Source organism: Pezoporus occidentalis, unplaced genomic scaffold (assembly GCF_034315485.1).
Source record: "Pezoporus occidentalis ecotype Australia unplaced genomic scaffold, CSIRO_AGI_Poc_V1 ctg124, whole genome shotgun sequence".
In the NCBI taxonomy this organism is placed as follows: Eukaryota; Metazoa; Chordata; class Aves; order Psittaciformes; family Psittacidae; genus Pezoporus; species Pezoporus occidentalis.
Genome location: NW_026913038.1, coordinates 3,817,991 through 3,834,351, shown reverse-complemented (window position 1 = coordinate 3,834,351; position 16,361 = coordinate 3,817,991). Strand labels below are relative to the sequence as shown.

The following is a 16,361-nucleotide window of genomic DNA, read 5'->3' as shown; positions in this document are numbered from 1 at the left end:
GCTTCACTCAAACCCGCACCGCTACCGAGCGCGCACGTCGGGTTTGGAGCCGATAAGCACCTTGCACCAGCGCCTGCCAGAGCCCCACATGAGACCGTGCGTCACAGCAGGGGTGCCCCAGCCTTATCTCCTGCTGGCTGGAGGCACCCCACAGCCCCGACGCGGACACCGGGGCGCGGAGCAGGACACCCGCAGCTGCCCCCCCAGAGGGGTCGCCTTCCCCTTTAAGAGGGAAGTTGGAGAACACCGCCTGGGTAGCGCCTTTGAGGGCGGGGCGCGCTCTTGGGCATGCGTAGTATAAGGGCTTGCATTGTGCGCATGCGCACCCGCGGCACCGCCCTCTGGCCCCCACCCCGCAAGGCAAGGCGGGAGGGGCGGGGCCTGTGCGCCGCCCCGCCCCGCTCCCAGCGTGCCCCGCGCGGTGAAGAAGCGGCGGCCGCAGGCTGGGGGCATTTTGTGTCCGCCAGAGCAGCGGCTCCGAGACAAGATGGCGGCGGCGGCGGCCGCCGAGTGACGGGCCGGCGGCGGCCGCGACCCGGCTGGCTTAGCGCGCCCTTTCCCCTTCCCTACCTCTGTAGTACCGCGGGCCCCGCTTCTCGTCTCTCTGGAGGGCTCCGAGAGCCGCCCGGCAGCGGAGCGGGACACTGCTTTGGAAAGGGGGCGCCCGCCGGAGCGGCCCGGCTGGAGCTGAGCAGCGGGGACCAGGCTTCCTTGTTCTGTCCCCCTTCCCCTCCCCTCTCTTCCCTCCCCTGTCCCTTTCCCCTCCTCTGGGGCGGCGGTAGAGCCCTCTTTCTCCCCTCGAGCCCCTCAGCCGCCCCTCACCATGGCGAGTAGCAGCGGCTCCAAGGCCGAGTTCATTGTCGGAGGCAAATACAAGCTGGTGCGGAAGATCGGGTCGGGCTCCTTCGGGGACATCTATTTGGCGATCAACATCACCAACGGGGAGGTAAGGGCGGCTCGCACTCTCTCCCGTCTTTGGGCCCATCGGCGCGGTCCTTTCCGCACCTCGGGGAGAACCGTCGACCAGCGGTAACATTCCCGAGGCCTGGTTTTGCCCTCATTGCTCCCGGTATCGCTCCCTGTGGCGGCCCCATCTCGCCAAAGAGGGGGAGCGAAGGTGCATAACCCGGGGTTGGGGGGCTGAGCCTCTCGAGGGTCTTGATCCCCGAGGGCAGAGCCGTGCGGTCGTGGTGTCGCCCACCCAGCAGTTGCATAGCTCGCTTGTGTGTTGCAGGAAGAGGAGGCCACCATTGTGGGCAAACATACTTTGTCTTTTATGGGTGGCCAAAGTCGTCTCTTTCCCAGCAATCATCTATCCCCCTCTCTCTCAGCTGGGGAACACTTCTCGTTTTCATCAACTGTAATAGAAACAAAGAAGATCCCCTGTTTCTTCAGCTCTTTCTTTTTTCTTATTTTTTTTCTTTCCTCCCCCTCACGGCTGTGAGCTGTAAAGAAGAAACACCCACATATGTTCTTCCTCACTTACATGGATCTGAAGACTTCACATCTCCAGCTCAGTTTCATGACCTGGGATGGATGTTTATGTACAGATCATCACCGTACGGATTTTATTTGAAGAAGCAACAAAATAACAGGACATTAAGCACCAAGAGCTTAAAAATATTACACTTCAAAGCATTTGCAGCAGGGCTGTGTGGGGGATGTTGACGTGCTGTGCCCCTTAAACCTCAGTGGCAAAGCTGTGCTTGGTGGACACTCTGACTCCTTGTTCCCTCTCACTGTAGGAAGTTGCTGTAAAGTTGGAGTCTCAGAAGGCTAGACATCCCCAGCTGCTGTATGAAAGCAAACTATACAAGATTCTGCAGGGAGGAGTTGGCATCCCACATATACGGTAGGAATCCTTCATATGTGCCAGTACTTTGAATGTTAGTGTGAGGCAGAGCATCACCATTAAAAGGAGATTTACCTGGGCAGGATTGTGCTGTTGGGGGGGCAAATACTCCATCCCAAGCTGTACAACTAGTTGGGTATCCTCCCAACTGGCTTGCTGCCTCTTCTTACCTGTACATAGTGTGCTTTGAAAGCAAGATGTTCAGCAGCTCCTGAATTGTGATGGGAGCAGTGTGGGCCTGCCCCGATGTGTTGCTGGGGCTGGAGTTTGGAGCCGGCTCTGGAAATGGCTGCTTTCTTTTGTTGCTTTTTTTTTTTTTTTTTTTTTTTGTTCCAACATGTCTTCCTCCTCCGCTCAGAAAATGGCGGATGGACGTGATTAACCCTCCCCCTTCTCGTGTTGGGACAAGGGACGTGCTCAGGCATGTATCTTTTCCTTTCATAGTTACGTGCTGCGAGGCTTGAGAACCTCAACCAGCAATGAAATGGCAGCCCCCTTTCTGTTACCCACAACAGATGCGTCACTTGGGTTTCCGTGCAGTTAAAGTGCCAAGATGAATCTCTCCTAATTGCTTCTTATGTAGATCCTTGCTTCATACTCTGAAACTTTCAGTGGTGGTTAATAATTTCCTGATCTTAAAGAAAATCACTGGTGCAGCAGACTCTGAAGAGTTTTTTCTCTTGAGATTATTGAGGTGTTAGTACTGGATTAGTTCCCAACTACTGAATCTATTCATCAGAACAGTTTATGTGAAACTTCAGTATTCTTCAGAAAGACTTTGTACAATAAGTTATTTTCTTTTAAACTTCGTTAATGTCTGTTTTTTAAAGTCAGAATTTCTTATGCATACGCTTATGGCATAAAGGAATCTTGTGCCTTGAGCTTCAGCAATGATTTCAGTTTAGATACTTCCATCAAACTGACCATTCCATGTAATCTGTTAACCCTTCCCTGACTTCATTGTATTGCACCTATATGAGTAGTGGCCTGTAGGGTCTATTGCAAGGTTGTGATGATGACTTATTCTAGATCATGTGTTAATTTTAACAAAGCCTAAACCAGGTCTGCATTTCTGAGGTTAATAGCTTCCCCCGTCCTCTTCCTTGCCTGCCCCAACTACTTTACTGCTTGTAAAGTGGAGCTGTATGGTGGAGGAGACAGTGTTGTCGTGGCCATCTGGCCTCATTCACTACAGCCTTTTGGTGTAGGAGCAGGACAAACATACCTGCCTTAATCAGAATACTTGCAGCTTACATGGAGCTGCTTATGTGAAAACAGATTTAGTTTTCATTTTAGACAACAGATTCCTTTCTTCCTTCAAATGTGGTTGCCTTCCTTTCACAACTGAAAGACTAGAAAGTGCATTTTGGAAGGCTATCCCAGTGTAGTTACATGCTACAGCAAGGAAAACTGGGAAAACAGCCAAAGCCAGCAGATATCAGGTGTTTCATCACAGAACTGGAAAAGCAGGCATTCTTCAACTACTTTTTTTTTTTTTCTTTTTTGGTGCTATAATGAGGCCTAAGTTGGAATTTTCTCAACTTTCCCTTGTAGCAGAAGTGACCTGCTGAGTTCTTGGGTTTGGTGAAAACACCCTGAGAGCGTTTTATTTAAAGCTGGAATACTGGAAGCAATCTTGCATTCTTACTTCCAGCTTCAATTGCAGCAGTCATTTTTAAGGTGGTTTTTTCCTCTCTTTGATGTGCAGGGTGTGTGATCTAGTTGATAACGTCAGTGAGTCTTAAAGTCACTTTCAAGTTCTCACTGTATAAACCCCAAATATTTTTCTAAAAAAAAGTTTCTTTCAGAAATTTTTTATAAATACCTTTTTTTTGTCTTCATTGAAATCTATTTATATCAGACACTGCTTGACAGGTTCTTTGACTGGGCTTTTGTTACCAGTTGACCTCTTCCTGTATGGCATCTGGTGATGGTTGAAGAAATCCCAACCATTATTTTTCTCTTCTTTAAGAGGAAGCTGAGCAGGGTACCCAGCACAGGTTTTGCTACAAAAGTTCATGTGTTCAGTAGAAGTAGAATCCATGGTTCTCTGAATCTAAGAGGGAGGAGCTGACTGACCAGATGAGATGTATTGCTGTGGTACTTAACAATAATACATCTTTGAATAGGGGATTACAAAGAGTAAGACCAAGATGAAGTTACTGTCCATATTGTTTCGGACAGTTCAAGCTTTTCTGATGTGTGTTTTCGACAGCAGCTGAGCTGGGAAATGTGTGATTTTGTACTTGGGTCACTTTGCATGTGTAATTGCTAATACTCCTTCCACCATTGTTTTATAATGGTATGCTGTCAAGTTGGAATAAGCCGTTCTTGGCTCAGTGGATATAGAAGGATGAATCAAGTTGAAGGAAAATCACTTGATACATTTTAAGAAACTTCTGTACTGTGACACCTTTAAACAACAGCAGCTCAGAGCATTTGATAGAAAATTAAGAAAGATAGAAAATCACTCTAAGCTTTTCCCACTGCCATGCTAAGCTGGGCTCAGCATCATTTTTTCTCTCTGCGCTCCCCATCTGGGAAATGGAGGCCTGTAATCTTGCATTCATCATTTAAGAATGAGGGACTTGTTCTCTATTTTTCATCTCATTAAGTAATGCAGTAGCCAAATCAACTTACTAGAAGTTGCGTTATGTGCCTTTGCCTCACTAAAGTGGTCTGCTGTGGTTCTTTGACTCACAAAGCTGAAATCATAGGTGAGGTATGGATTGCTCATTCATTCTGGGCACCTGTTCTTAAACTGAGTTCTGCCCTTTAGATATGGTTGCAAACTTAGTAATGATAAGGTAGCCTATCTGGAGTGTCACTTTAATTCGGAACCAAGAAACTTGGTTTTATAGCCTTTCAGGTTGATTTGATGCCCTTTCTGGCTGATTGCAGGAAAGGTAATGAGCAAAATCTCAGTTTTGAATTCAAAGATTTTTAATATTGCTTCTGTGGGATCAGCTGTGATCCTCTTGTGGAGGGCCCACAGGGGTTGGTGGTACTCACTGGAAGAGAACATGCAGTTTGCACATAAAATAGCAAAAATTGAGATGGGAATGTCCTTATTCTCTGAATATTCTGAACACTTTTAAACTTGCAAGTCTTTCACTTTGCTGCTTATTGCTTCCTGGAAGAGCAGCAAAGTTTCTGAACTTGTCTCTGGAGTTTCAAAAAACCTCATAGAAACACTCTAAGTTGTTTTTTTTTAAACTGGGATTTGTTGTCAATGTACAAATTTTGGTGAATTATTACCTTCATTTTTCACAAAAAGCTCTTGAACCAAGCTTAATGTTCTAACAATATGATCTGCCTTTAGGACACAATGCAGAGCCTGCAGTATTCTGCCGGGCTTATTCTCATTGTTCTCAGCTACCAGCTGTCTTTTTTCTTTTTTCCTCTCTTTTTCAGTGACAAAGCGTTTTTAGCTGTAATCTTGTTAACTGGACACTGATCCTATTACTGTGCACCATCTACCTTTATCCCCATACTCTTGGTTCTAGCTTGGAGGAATGCAGCAGAATGGGTTTGGTGATGTGTGTGTGGTGCTTTGTTCGTAGTTTAACTGTTACAGCAATCTTGACAAAAGCAGTTGGTCAAATTACCTGTGACAGCACTTCTGATTTTTGCCGTTTATGGTGTTTAGCAACTATTGCTCATCTCCTTGAAACCTTTATGTACTCTTTCAGACATACTTTTAAAAGAAAAGTGGGCTTCAGGCTTTTACCCTGGCAATATTATGGGATAAGTTGTTATTGTCAGTTTCAAATGGAAAACAGCTATGCTGAAACCAGCTGTGGCTATTGGTGTTGTATTAGATTTATTGCACTTAATAGCAGGAAGACCTAGTGAATATGAAAGAGATATTGCATGTATTCTGGGGTGGGCAAGGCTGAAGAGATGCTGTAGAGCATGTGAGGCTGATCAAAGTGATAGCTTATAAGTTTAGTCATTTGGAAATTTAAAAAACAAAAGCTACTGAGTGGGCAGTGCTTATATTTTTGCCACATCCTCTTGCAAAGGGAGCAAGTAAATCCCTCCATTTCTGAGCTATTCAGTGCAGTTAAGTTCTTGCAAAAGATTTTGATGTTGAGAAATTCAGTATTGCCACCCATGTGTCACTGCGCAATATTCTGAATAGTGAAGGAATTGTCAAGTTTCTGGCAAGAAGTAAAATACCTACGAAAGTATCTACAGTTTTTGTTCTGATTGCTGACTGCCATGTTGGAAAACATATTAATAACAGACTTGGGCTGCATTCATCTCGCTGAGTAATGCATGTAATGGAAAAATGTGGTCAAGTTTGATAGCTTTAGGGTTGTTCTCACAACATTTTTTTCCTTGAGCACTTCAGATTTTGATCTCTTTAAGCAGTGCTTTAAAATCTGTAAATATACCTCTTGGACACCTTCATTCTGAACTGTTTTCCCAGTAACTTTCTGGAGCATTAAAACACCTGCCAAACCCACAACAAACAACCCCCCCCAATGCCCTTCCCAACAAAAAAATATCCAACCAAAAACCCCAGAACAATCCTGAAACTATTGGTCACATAGTCTGAAAAGTTTTCTCTTTTCCTTTCTTTGCCAAGACTGGTACTTTTATGTTGGTCTGCAAGTAATGAGGAGGAAGGTTCTAGCAATAGAGCCTTATGTTAATTAACCTTCTGTTATTACTTAAGGCTGCATACTGAAGGGCAGAAGCACTTTAGTTGGTAAGAGGAAGCCTCTTGTTCTGGTAGCTCAGACTAAAATGGCCAGTGAGTATTTTAATGCCTACAGTTTTTCTACTGAGAGAATGAATGTCTTTAAACAAAACCTATTTCATGTTTTATAACAATCTAAACTTCTGTCTTAATCAGTCTTTGTGGACTCCTTTGAAGCATCCAAGAGAGACCACAGTTTGAAAACAAATGAAGCTGTCCTTTTTGATTCTTTTTCTTCCCTTTTTTCTCCTTGCCTTAGCTCAGTCTTTGCAGAAACAGCTGCAGAAGTTCAGTGTAACTCCTGTTTGGAACAGGTATTACTGAAACGCTCCAGCTCAGCAATGTTTCCTATGCCTACTGTGGATTAATGGCTTTACCTTCTCAACTGAACCTTCTGACTCTTATGGGAGAAACTTGGCTTAGCTTCTCCTTGCTTCCTACCAGGTGTTAATGCACCTCATAAACCAGCTAGCAAAACAGCAAGTCAACTACATGGAAGTATATATGCAGCATAATAACACTTTGCGGATGAAATGACCTTATTGCTTAGGAGATGAGTTGCTCTGGTGTACTTCACACATTCATATTTCTCTCATAACTGTACAAAAAGTGATAGAGAATTTTATTTATAGAGCCTAGCTAACTTCATAGCGTAGGGTGTTCATTGTGTTTCTTTATTTAGTGCTTGGGTGGCCTAATTCATGCTCACCATGGCAACTAACGTTAGATGGCATCTGCTAAATATTCCACTTCAGTATTTCAGTCATGCCATGTTATGTTAAGTTCATTTATATTACTTCTAGCTGGCTAACAGTTTAGAAGTGCTTTTCCAGCTTCAGGGGAGATAAAACTAGAAATCTAAAATGTCTCAATTTAGACATGGATTTTAGGATGATAGATTACTTTTCTTGTGTGTGTTACTTCAGTATCTGCTAAGACTCAAATTAGTATATTTTAACAGGCAGAATATACTTGCCAATTTGTTTGAAACATGATTATATCAAGAGTTGTCTATGCTGAGAAGTCTAGAATATGGGACTAGAAGGGAACCCTTTGGTCCACATCCATCACCTGTTTTGCACAACGTGCAGTTCTTCCTGTGCATTGATCAGGTGCAGTGGTAAAACTTTCTAGGCTGGCACAGCAGTGCTTATGACTGTTAGACAGAGAACATGCCTCTGTTCCTGGATAAATGCTTGTATCCATAGGCATTCAGCTCCTATTTATTTCTTCCCTGATCTTTACTGATAACCTTCTGCCTGTTACACTCTTCCTGTATCTATGAAGAATAGTTGTGTAACTCCATAGCTGCCTTGCTGAGCTGCTTGAATACATGATTACAGTATTTCCCATCTTTCTTGAAGTCTCTTTCCTGTCTCTGTTGATTTGGATTTCCTTTCCTGAGTATTGGTAATGGGGTTTGCACGTCATTGCTAAGTACCGATTGCTTCACAGTCTGTGTAGAACACTTGTATTTTTACTGGTTAGGATTGCTTATTATTTTTCAGTGATGCCTGATATTAAAACTAAATGATTATAGAGATGTCTGGTGTCTCTTTAGTCACATCATCTGACTAATGCCTAGTTCAGACACTTTTGTATAAATTACTTAATGCTTGCAGAAATGGAATACAGTTCTAGAGTGTGCATCAGTGCAGCGTCATTTGGATTTCTGTAGGATGTCTGAATCTTTTGTGTTCATGAGGCCTTCCATACTTGCATATTCACCCCCATGCTCCTGCTGACTTGTCAAACTTACTGATAAGGTGATCTCGGGTAATTCTGGTAGTAAGCTCTCTCCAGCTTGCTTGTTCACCGTATGCCTTTTGTTTTAACAGCTTTTTTTATCCACTCTGGTTTTGACTGTCTCAATTTTTGTCATGTGAACTCTTTTGCTTGGTGGTTTGAAAGGCCAAGTGCTGGGGAGCTAATTGTGTAGGATTACACAGAGTAATCATAGGGTCGCATACTAGGAATTAGGGAAGTGGCAGAAGTTTATGTAATGTCAAAGAAGTCCAGATCGGTCTCTTTTTCTTTTTATAGTGACTGAAAGGTTACTGTAAGTCTAAAGGCTTGTGTTGAACTATTCAAGTCTTGTCACAAAAGCATTGCACTTCCTCACAGTGAGGAACAAAGAAGCATGTTTTGTCTCATGAAGGCATGACCTTCTGCAGTTGTTTCTGTAATTCCAGGCTAGCAGCCACAGTCTCTGATGGAACAGTCTGTGATGGAGCTGACAGAAGCTTTTAGTGGAGGTTACCTGGCAAGGCAGGCATTGATTGAGGAGAGCTTTTATTAAATTGAAGCAAAATAGCCTGGTTAGAGCTGCCCTGGTAGTAGGAACACTTTTTTTATGGTACTGAGCTGATTTTTTGTTTGTATATAATAAGCTGTAGACCAAATGATGCATCATTATGCTAATGGTGGTAGTGCCTTTACTTCATGGCTTCAGAATGCATGGGATTTGGGGTTTCTTTACTGAGAACTGTAGAGCTGTTGATCACTGGTAATTCAGTTCATCTTGATCTGAATTTTAGATTATTTATTTTCATGTGAATCTTCTGAATACTTTTATTTATCACATGAACAGCTCACACTTTGATAGTTGTGATGTCTTTGTTACCTTCCTGCAGCAATTACAAGTGCCGGTGTAATGGATGAAACTGCTGCTGATCTACTAAAGCTGTTTAAGTAGTACAGGAGTCTGAACCTGGGCCTGTAATTTCATGTCCTGTGTCTGAATGAAATGTTCTCTCAATTAAAAACAAAACAAACCAACCAACAAGTTATTAACAGACATTTTCTCAAACATTTATTTTGTCCTTGGCATTATTTACAACATATGCAGTTGCTGAAATGGACACCATACAGTTTGGAAAGCTGCAGCTATAAAAACAGAGGAGGATTTTAAGTTTGGGTAGACCTGACTATAGTCTTTGCCACCAAGTGCTAGAGGTGCATCAGTGCTTCACTTGCTTGTCTCAAGGTTAGTCAAGGGACTTAAAAACCCCACCCCGCACGAGTTCAAATAAACATTCACTTGTTATGTTATCTGGCATTGTCCCCATTGTACTGTATGTGAGCTGGAAGCTGAATCCTTTCAAACTACACTCTCATGTGACTCAGTTGTTGAGCACAAAGCCACAAATACTGATACTGAAGATGTTACAGAACTTCAGCTCTGTGTGTGGCTGCTAAACCACATGGTTTGGAAACTTGCTGTGAGACTTGGCCTTTCAAAGTAGACAAGTTGCCGAAGTCGGATTAAGGTCACTGTTCAATGTTTAAATGAACATTGACAGATATAAGGATATTTACTGTATTCTCACTGATCTGCAGCTTTAAACAGATGAGGCAGGGGAGAGTGACGAAGCGTTTTCATGTGTGCATGAGCCTGGGCATGCCTAACAGCTTGAATATGGCCTAGTGTTGTTACCAGCTGTATCAGATGCTACCAGTTCAAGGGCAACTCTTAGCATTTCATAATAATATTGTCCTCTTAATGTTTTGTTTGCTCTTCAGTAAGATCATTTACTGCTGCTGTTCAGGAAAGCTACTAATAATCTCTATGTTGTGTGGGGTTTTTTGATGTAAGTAGGTATAAATGGACCTGTGCCACAGAATCAAAACTCGCTCTAGGAAATATGTCCTAGTAGGACATACAGCACTATGGGAGTGAATTAGAGAAATAATAAGTTTTCCTAGTTTAGCTTTTTTTTTTTTAGTAGTTTAGCTTTTCTTTTCAAAGCAATACACTGTATGTAGCAATCTGAAATACCCACCCAAAGTGAACTGTCAAGTTGTTTAATCTTTTGCTTCCAGTTTCCACTCCCCTCCAAAATGCTCCCTGCTTAAAATGTATTGTTGCTGTTGTTTCCACAGCTTTAGCATTAGGGAGTACTTAAGTGTGCTTAAAAAAAAAAGTCTGTGGAGCTCAAACAAACATGTGGGACACTTGTCTTCTGAGACGCTGTTGTCATAGTTGCCCAGGGCCTTGTAGGCATCATTCCTTCATGTTAGTAGTTCAATCCAAGCTTCATTATTAGAAATGCAGTATTACAACTGGTCTTTTCTTTGAGACACTAGTTTGGCATGCAGGTTTTAACACTACTGGGCAGTATGGCAAAAAAAAAAACCTCCCAAAAAAACACACACACAAAGCACTAAAACAAAGTATACTCTGAATCTGTGCTCATCCAAAACCTGTGCTTATGCCATCTTACATTGATTATGCGAATGTGGGAGTAAGGAGCACTTGCCAAACTCTTATGTATCATTATATCCAAGGTTTACTAAGAAGAGCCAAGACATTTTTTTACTTAGAGCTGCCAGTAGTAGCAGCTACAAGACTGAATGGACGTGATGTAGCCTTACTTCTTAATCCCATTTTCCCTGGAAGTGTTCCAAGGGAAATGAAAACTTACTTGCAGTGTTAGCAAAGTAAATAAAGTACAGGTTACTCCAATACCCTAGCAGAAGTGTCAGTTGCCAGTAGTTAGGAATCCTGTGAGGAATTACAGGCAGGTAAACATGAAAATAAAACTTGGGGGCCAGACTTCTTTCTTTGTCTTGCAGAGCTGATCCTGCATTCCAGCAGTGCAGAATGGTCAGGAGATTAAAGTTTTCTTGTGCATACGTAGAAGTAGGCCAAATGGAGGTTGTGCAATCAACCTGAATTACTGCACTTACGAAGCAGAGAGATCCCTATAGAGGAACCAAATGCTTTTTAAAATGTAGCTCCCAGGGTAGGCGTCCTTTTCATCAGCTTCGTTTTTTTCTGTGATGCTGTAGCTAAATTTTCTTAGCTTGGTTGAAGACTGATCTTTGATCCTTTTCCCTTGTACTGCAGTCTCTTGGGCGCTGAACCATTACTGTGCTAAACAGTTACACTCTATCAGTACTGGACTTCCATTTCTTGAAGAAAATATTTTATCTAGATCTTGATTTACTTCTTAGAAAGCTTCAATTTTACTTACTGTTCTTTAGACTTTTGCACAATAAGCCTAAATTCCATGTGACAGAGTAACAAGGCAAGGCGCATGGTCGTTTTCATTACTCTAGATAATAAGTTTTCAACTGTGACCTATGGACTTGTTCATAGAGCCTTGTCAAAACTACTCAGCCATTTGCATAGGTGACTGATAGTAACCAAGAAGTAGATTTACAGGCATAGTCAGTAATTCTTGAACTGAATCTGGTTTGGAGATGGCTAAGATTCTCAACAGCATCTCATTTTGACTCTCTCCTCCATCTCTGCATTGCACTTTTAGAAGACTCTTCTTGGTTACTCTTGCAGGTGAAACTCCACATCAGTCCTGAAAAGGGCCCTAGGCAGGTCTTAAAATGTGTATGTTTCATGGCTCAGTGTCAGGTTGCAGTGTGAACATTAACCTCTCCATGACTTAACAGGCTTCATCAAATAATACAATCAGCATGGTTTCCTATTTGAGTCACTTGCAAGGGTGTGTTTTTTTGTTTTTTTTTGTTTTTTTTTTTTTACATAATAGTACATTCAGTGAATTTTTAGATGGCAAAACCTGATGAATAGTACTTTTGGTATGGCCATTAACATTTTGGAGAAAACTATTTTATTGACATGTCATTTGAATGACTGCTTTCAAAATACATTTTTCTACATCCCTTCTTGATATAGGGAATGAATAAGGGTCCTACACTGACCAGTAAAACAATATATATGAGCTGTGGCTCATACTCAGCTTTTATCAGATGTACAACAATACATTATAAAGTGTGAAGAAGGTACAGGTCAGTAGTTCCTGAAACAAATCCAAATATAGAGTCTTTTCTCTGCAGTTTTGTAAATGTTTGACCCTACTACCCTGGCAAAGCTTGGAATCCTGTGAGTACCGAGGAATTTGTTGGCTTTTTTAGTGTAACTATTTTCCAGACAACCGTGTATTAGCCTCCTGGAGTCATTGCCTAAAGTGGAAATAAAATGTCTATACACATCTCTAAGCCCCAGCTACCACTGTGTTTGAGCTGAGACTTGGTATTTTTTTTATCTGCATGCTCTTATTATGGGGTCTAATCTTGTTGTATCTTTTCTGCACCCCTGTTGTTGGCACTTCAGGACTCCTCCAGGAGAAGAGTTGGTCAGTGCGTTACCCCTGACTGCTGGTACTAGGACTGGGTGCCTGGGAAAGGCAAAATGTACCCTTCTGATTGAGATGTTGAATCTTTACAACAAACTATTAGAATTCAGCGCAGCTTCATAAGCGAGAGGTGCATGTGAAAAAATGTTTAACTGTAGGTATCTGGAATGTATGGAAGGACCATAGAGAATAATATTCAGGTTATGTCTTTCAGTGGCCAAAGTATGGAAATTCACATCTGAAATATGCAGAAGTCAAGGCTGTGGCTCCAGGGCTTATCAGGGGTAGTTTAGGTGGTGAAATACTATCTGCAGTTGCAGATAATATAAAACAGTGCTATCGTGGAAATGCTAGGCATGGACTGAAAGGAAGAACATGTGTGAGGCTGCCTGCTTGTCCTCACAGCATTGGTAACATTGAAGTTTTTTGCACTGAATTGATACATCAGACACTTCAGGGTGGATATCACGCCTGGCTGCAGTTTATATTTTGCTACATTTGTATTTTTGCTTTTGTGACACTGTTTTTCCAGTTGGAGTGTTGAAAACCCCTTGAAAAGTCCTTATCTCCTACTTAAAAGGACACCGGAACTTGGTTGCCATTTGTTAAATTTGGATGAATGAATGAAGAGTTAACTGCATGAGCTGCTTTAGTCTGTTGCAGAGAAGTCACCTGAAAACAAAGCTTGAAGGATGTGGAGTTAAATAATGCAGGAAACTGATGGGAGAATAAGGAGTCCTGCAATGAGTTTCGGCTCAGACTTTGTACACACATGTCAATAATGAGGTGTAATGGCTTCTGTTTTGATTGCATTTTGATTTTGGTGTTTGGTATTTCAGTTGCCCCTGAAGTGTAGTGCTCTTCAGGGAAAACGAAATATGCTCACACTTGCCAATTTGTGTGTCCTGTTTTGTTCTCAGACTTTGTTTCCAGGAAAAATACAGTTCTACAAGCCTTAATTTTTAGTTAGCACTCAAGATTCAACATTAGTCAGCAATGTGCCCTTGCAGCAAAGAGGGTTAATGGTATCCTGGGCTGCTTTAGTGTTCCTGCTAATTCTCTTTTTCTTCATTGCAGGTGGTATGGTCAGGAAAAGGACTACAATGTTCTAGTTATGGATCTTCTTGGTCCCAGCCTTGAAGACCTATTCAACTTCTGTTCTCGCAGGTTTACGATGAAAACAGTACTTATGTTAGCAGACCAGGTATGTACAGAGCTTGCTGTGAGGAACTTAAAAACCCTAAAGTATTTTCTGCAACATGGTAATTCTTAAAAAGGTTAAATAACATGTTAGTGTTGTATATAGCCAAGTGAAGACTTGACCCACATAGGAGTGAAGTAATGGTGACTGGCTGTGGTATACAAAACGAGCATGGGCAGCATGGGAACATAGCAGCACAGATACCACCTCCTTGATGCTGCCGATCTAACAAGTGCAACTTTAATAAAGTGTCAAGACTAGCACAGGTCAGCCATGTATCAGCCAGGATCAACCATGGGGATGGTGATATAAGGTCCGAAACAGTCTTCAGTTATGGTTGATCTGTTTCAGTGGAAACCTGGTGGGCAGCATAGAAGCATGTGGGTTCTTACTGAATCTCACTGTGCACTCACAACCTTCTGTAACTTCTGGTACCAGACCATAAGCTAATGAATACTGGTTTGGTTGTTGTGGTGCTTAAAGGCAGTTCTTAAAGCTGTTAGTTGAGATACCACTCTACCTCAAACTTAATCAGGGCCTGTAAAATTGAGATCTGTTAAGTCTTTCTCTAGCAATTGATACTTTTTCAACTTGGTCATGTGAGTACATAAGAGTATTTGAAATGGACAGCCATTGAATTTTCAGTGGTGGTTTAAATTTCATCTAATATTTCATAACTGATGTTAGTACCAAATTGTCACTTAGCCAGGTGCTCGTAGAATCCCAGGCTCTTGGCCAAAGAAGTTCACAGCATCTGTATGGAGTCAGGGTCAGCTGTCCTTGTTCTCCAATGCCTTGAGTGGTACACGGTCTTTAGAAAGCCCTTTGCCTGCTCTAACACCCTGGAGTCTTGGTATTAGAACGTCTCCAGGGAACCTCTAGTTTTTATGCAGTGTTCTTTTGGGTGATAAAACACTAATTAGTTGTCATCACCCCCACATAGATGGGATGTATAGTATCTCTACGCAGAACTGGCTTTTAGGGCATGGTGAGCTGTCAAGGGTATGGTGGTGTAACAGTTCAGCTCACTGTGGACTGTGTGAGGGGTGTTGTAGCGGCTGGAAAGCCGCACCATGTTAATGCCTGTGCTGTGATCTCATGCGCAGGAAGCTGCGTGACTGCTTATGATGATGCAGATTTGCCAGAGTTTCTTTGAGTCTTCATTGCTGGCACTCCTGGATCAGCCTAGATATGACACTATGGGCCACAATCAAGTACTTGCTTGCGCTGTGAAAACTGTTACCTGGAAAAGTGATGCTTGATGATGGATGAATGAATAACCAGATGAATGAGTAACTGGGACGGGGGGAGGGAAAGAGCTTTAAAATTGTCTTATTGTAGGTATAGAAGACCTTTGTTTGAAGTAAGAGAAGTTACTCTTTAATGGGTCACTATAGCTGGAACATGAACTAGAATGTCTGGGAAGTAGTTTCAGGTATTTAATCTGCTATTTCCTGACAAATATTATGGAGTTTTAATATAGAACCCACCTCCCCCCCACCTCCCATTTATTTGAACAGCATAAAAACAAGACTTGGTTTTCATTAAGCAAATACATAAGTTGCAGAGGAAGGTAACGCTAAAAATTCATGCTTTCATTGCAGGCTTAAGTGAATTGTATTGTTCTCATTGAAACCTTACCTGTTCTCTTGTTGCTGTTTTGTTTTATTTACAGATGATCAGTAGAATTGAATATGTGCACACAAAGAATTTTATACACAGAGACATTAAACCAGATAACTTCCTAATGGGTATTGGGCGTCACTGTAATAAGGTTAGTCTAATGCTCTTTGTTGTAAAGATCCAAAGGGAATGGCATGTTACTTGATTCAAGCTGCACAACCTTTTTAAAACTCATTGCTAAATTTGATATTTTAGATGCTAAAACCATATTCTTGACATGAGAACTTGGATTTCTCAGTGTCTGCTTCCAAATGCAGTGGCATACGCATGTCTCTGACCCACCCTGTCAGATGCACTTGATTGCAAGCCTGGAAATAATCTTGCAACAAGATGATAAACTAACCCTAGAGAATATTTAACTACTTTTCTCTCAGTGATGGAGATTCATTATTGAGATAACTGTTATAACAAGCATTTTTCTCCTCAATGATAAAGTCAAAACTTACCTTTGGCTTTGGGGCTGACTTCCTGGGATGGAAAGAATTCACACCAATGTGGGAGTTCCTGACCTTCCAGTCATCAGTGCATTAAATCTTGCAATGACAGACTGGTAAAGAGAACTCTTCAGTCATCAGATACAACTAATAGCCAATATATAGATAAATTGCCTTTATAATCAATGAAATTATGCAAATATGTTGATGAAAAACTGTTAAGTTGTATAGTACCTGAATATGTTATACAACAAAAACTGCTCTCAATGTACTCTGTGGGGGGAGGAAAAAACCGCAGGGGAGGGGGGTGGCCTGAGGTTGCACTTGTTTGGATGGGTAAATGTAGTCAGAAGTGCATGTTTCCTGTTGA

At 42.0% G+C, this 16,361-nt stretch overlaps 1 protein-coding gene across 4 annotated transcripts in view; it reads left to right on the top strand.

Annotated features, from left to right (window-relative positions):
* Window positions 1–380: 380 nt before the first annotated feature.
* The window catches only part of CSNK1A1 (casein kinase 1 alpha 1), a 35,761-nt gene continuing 19,780 nt past the window's right edge, over window positions 381–16,361 (top strand). For 2 of the 4 annotated variants that reach the window (XM_062607735.1, XM_062607734.1), the window contains exons 1-4: window positions 381–946; window positions 1,746–1,852; window positions 13,751–13,877; window positions 15,550–15,648. In XM_062607735.1, the coding sequence (XP_062463719.1) occupies window positions 824–946; window positions 1,746–1,852; window positions 13,751–13,877; window positions 15,550–15,648 (456 nt within the window). In that variant the 5' untranslated portion in view covers window positions 381–823. The remainder of the gene's footprint in view (window positions 947–1,745; window positions 1,853–13,750; window positions 13,878–15,549; window positions 15,649–16,361) is intronic. The other 2 variants (XM_062607733.1, XM_062607736.1) reach the window with 2 other exon arrangements.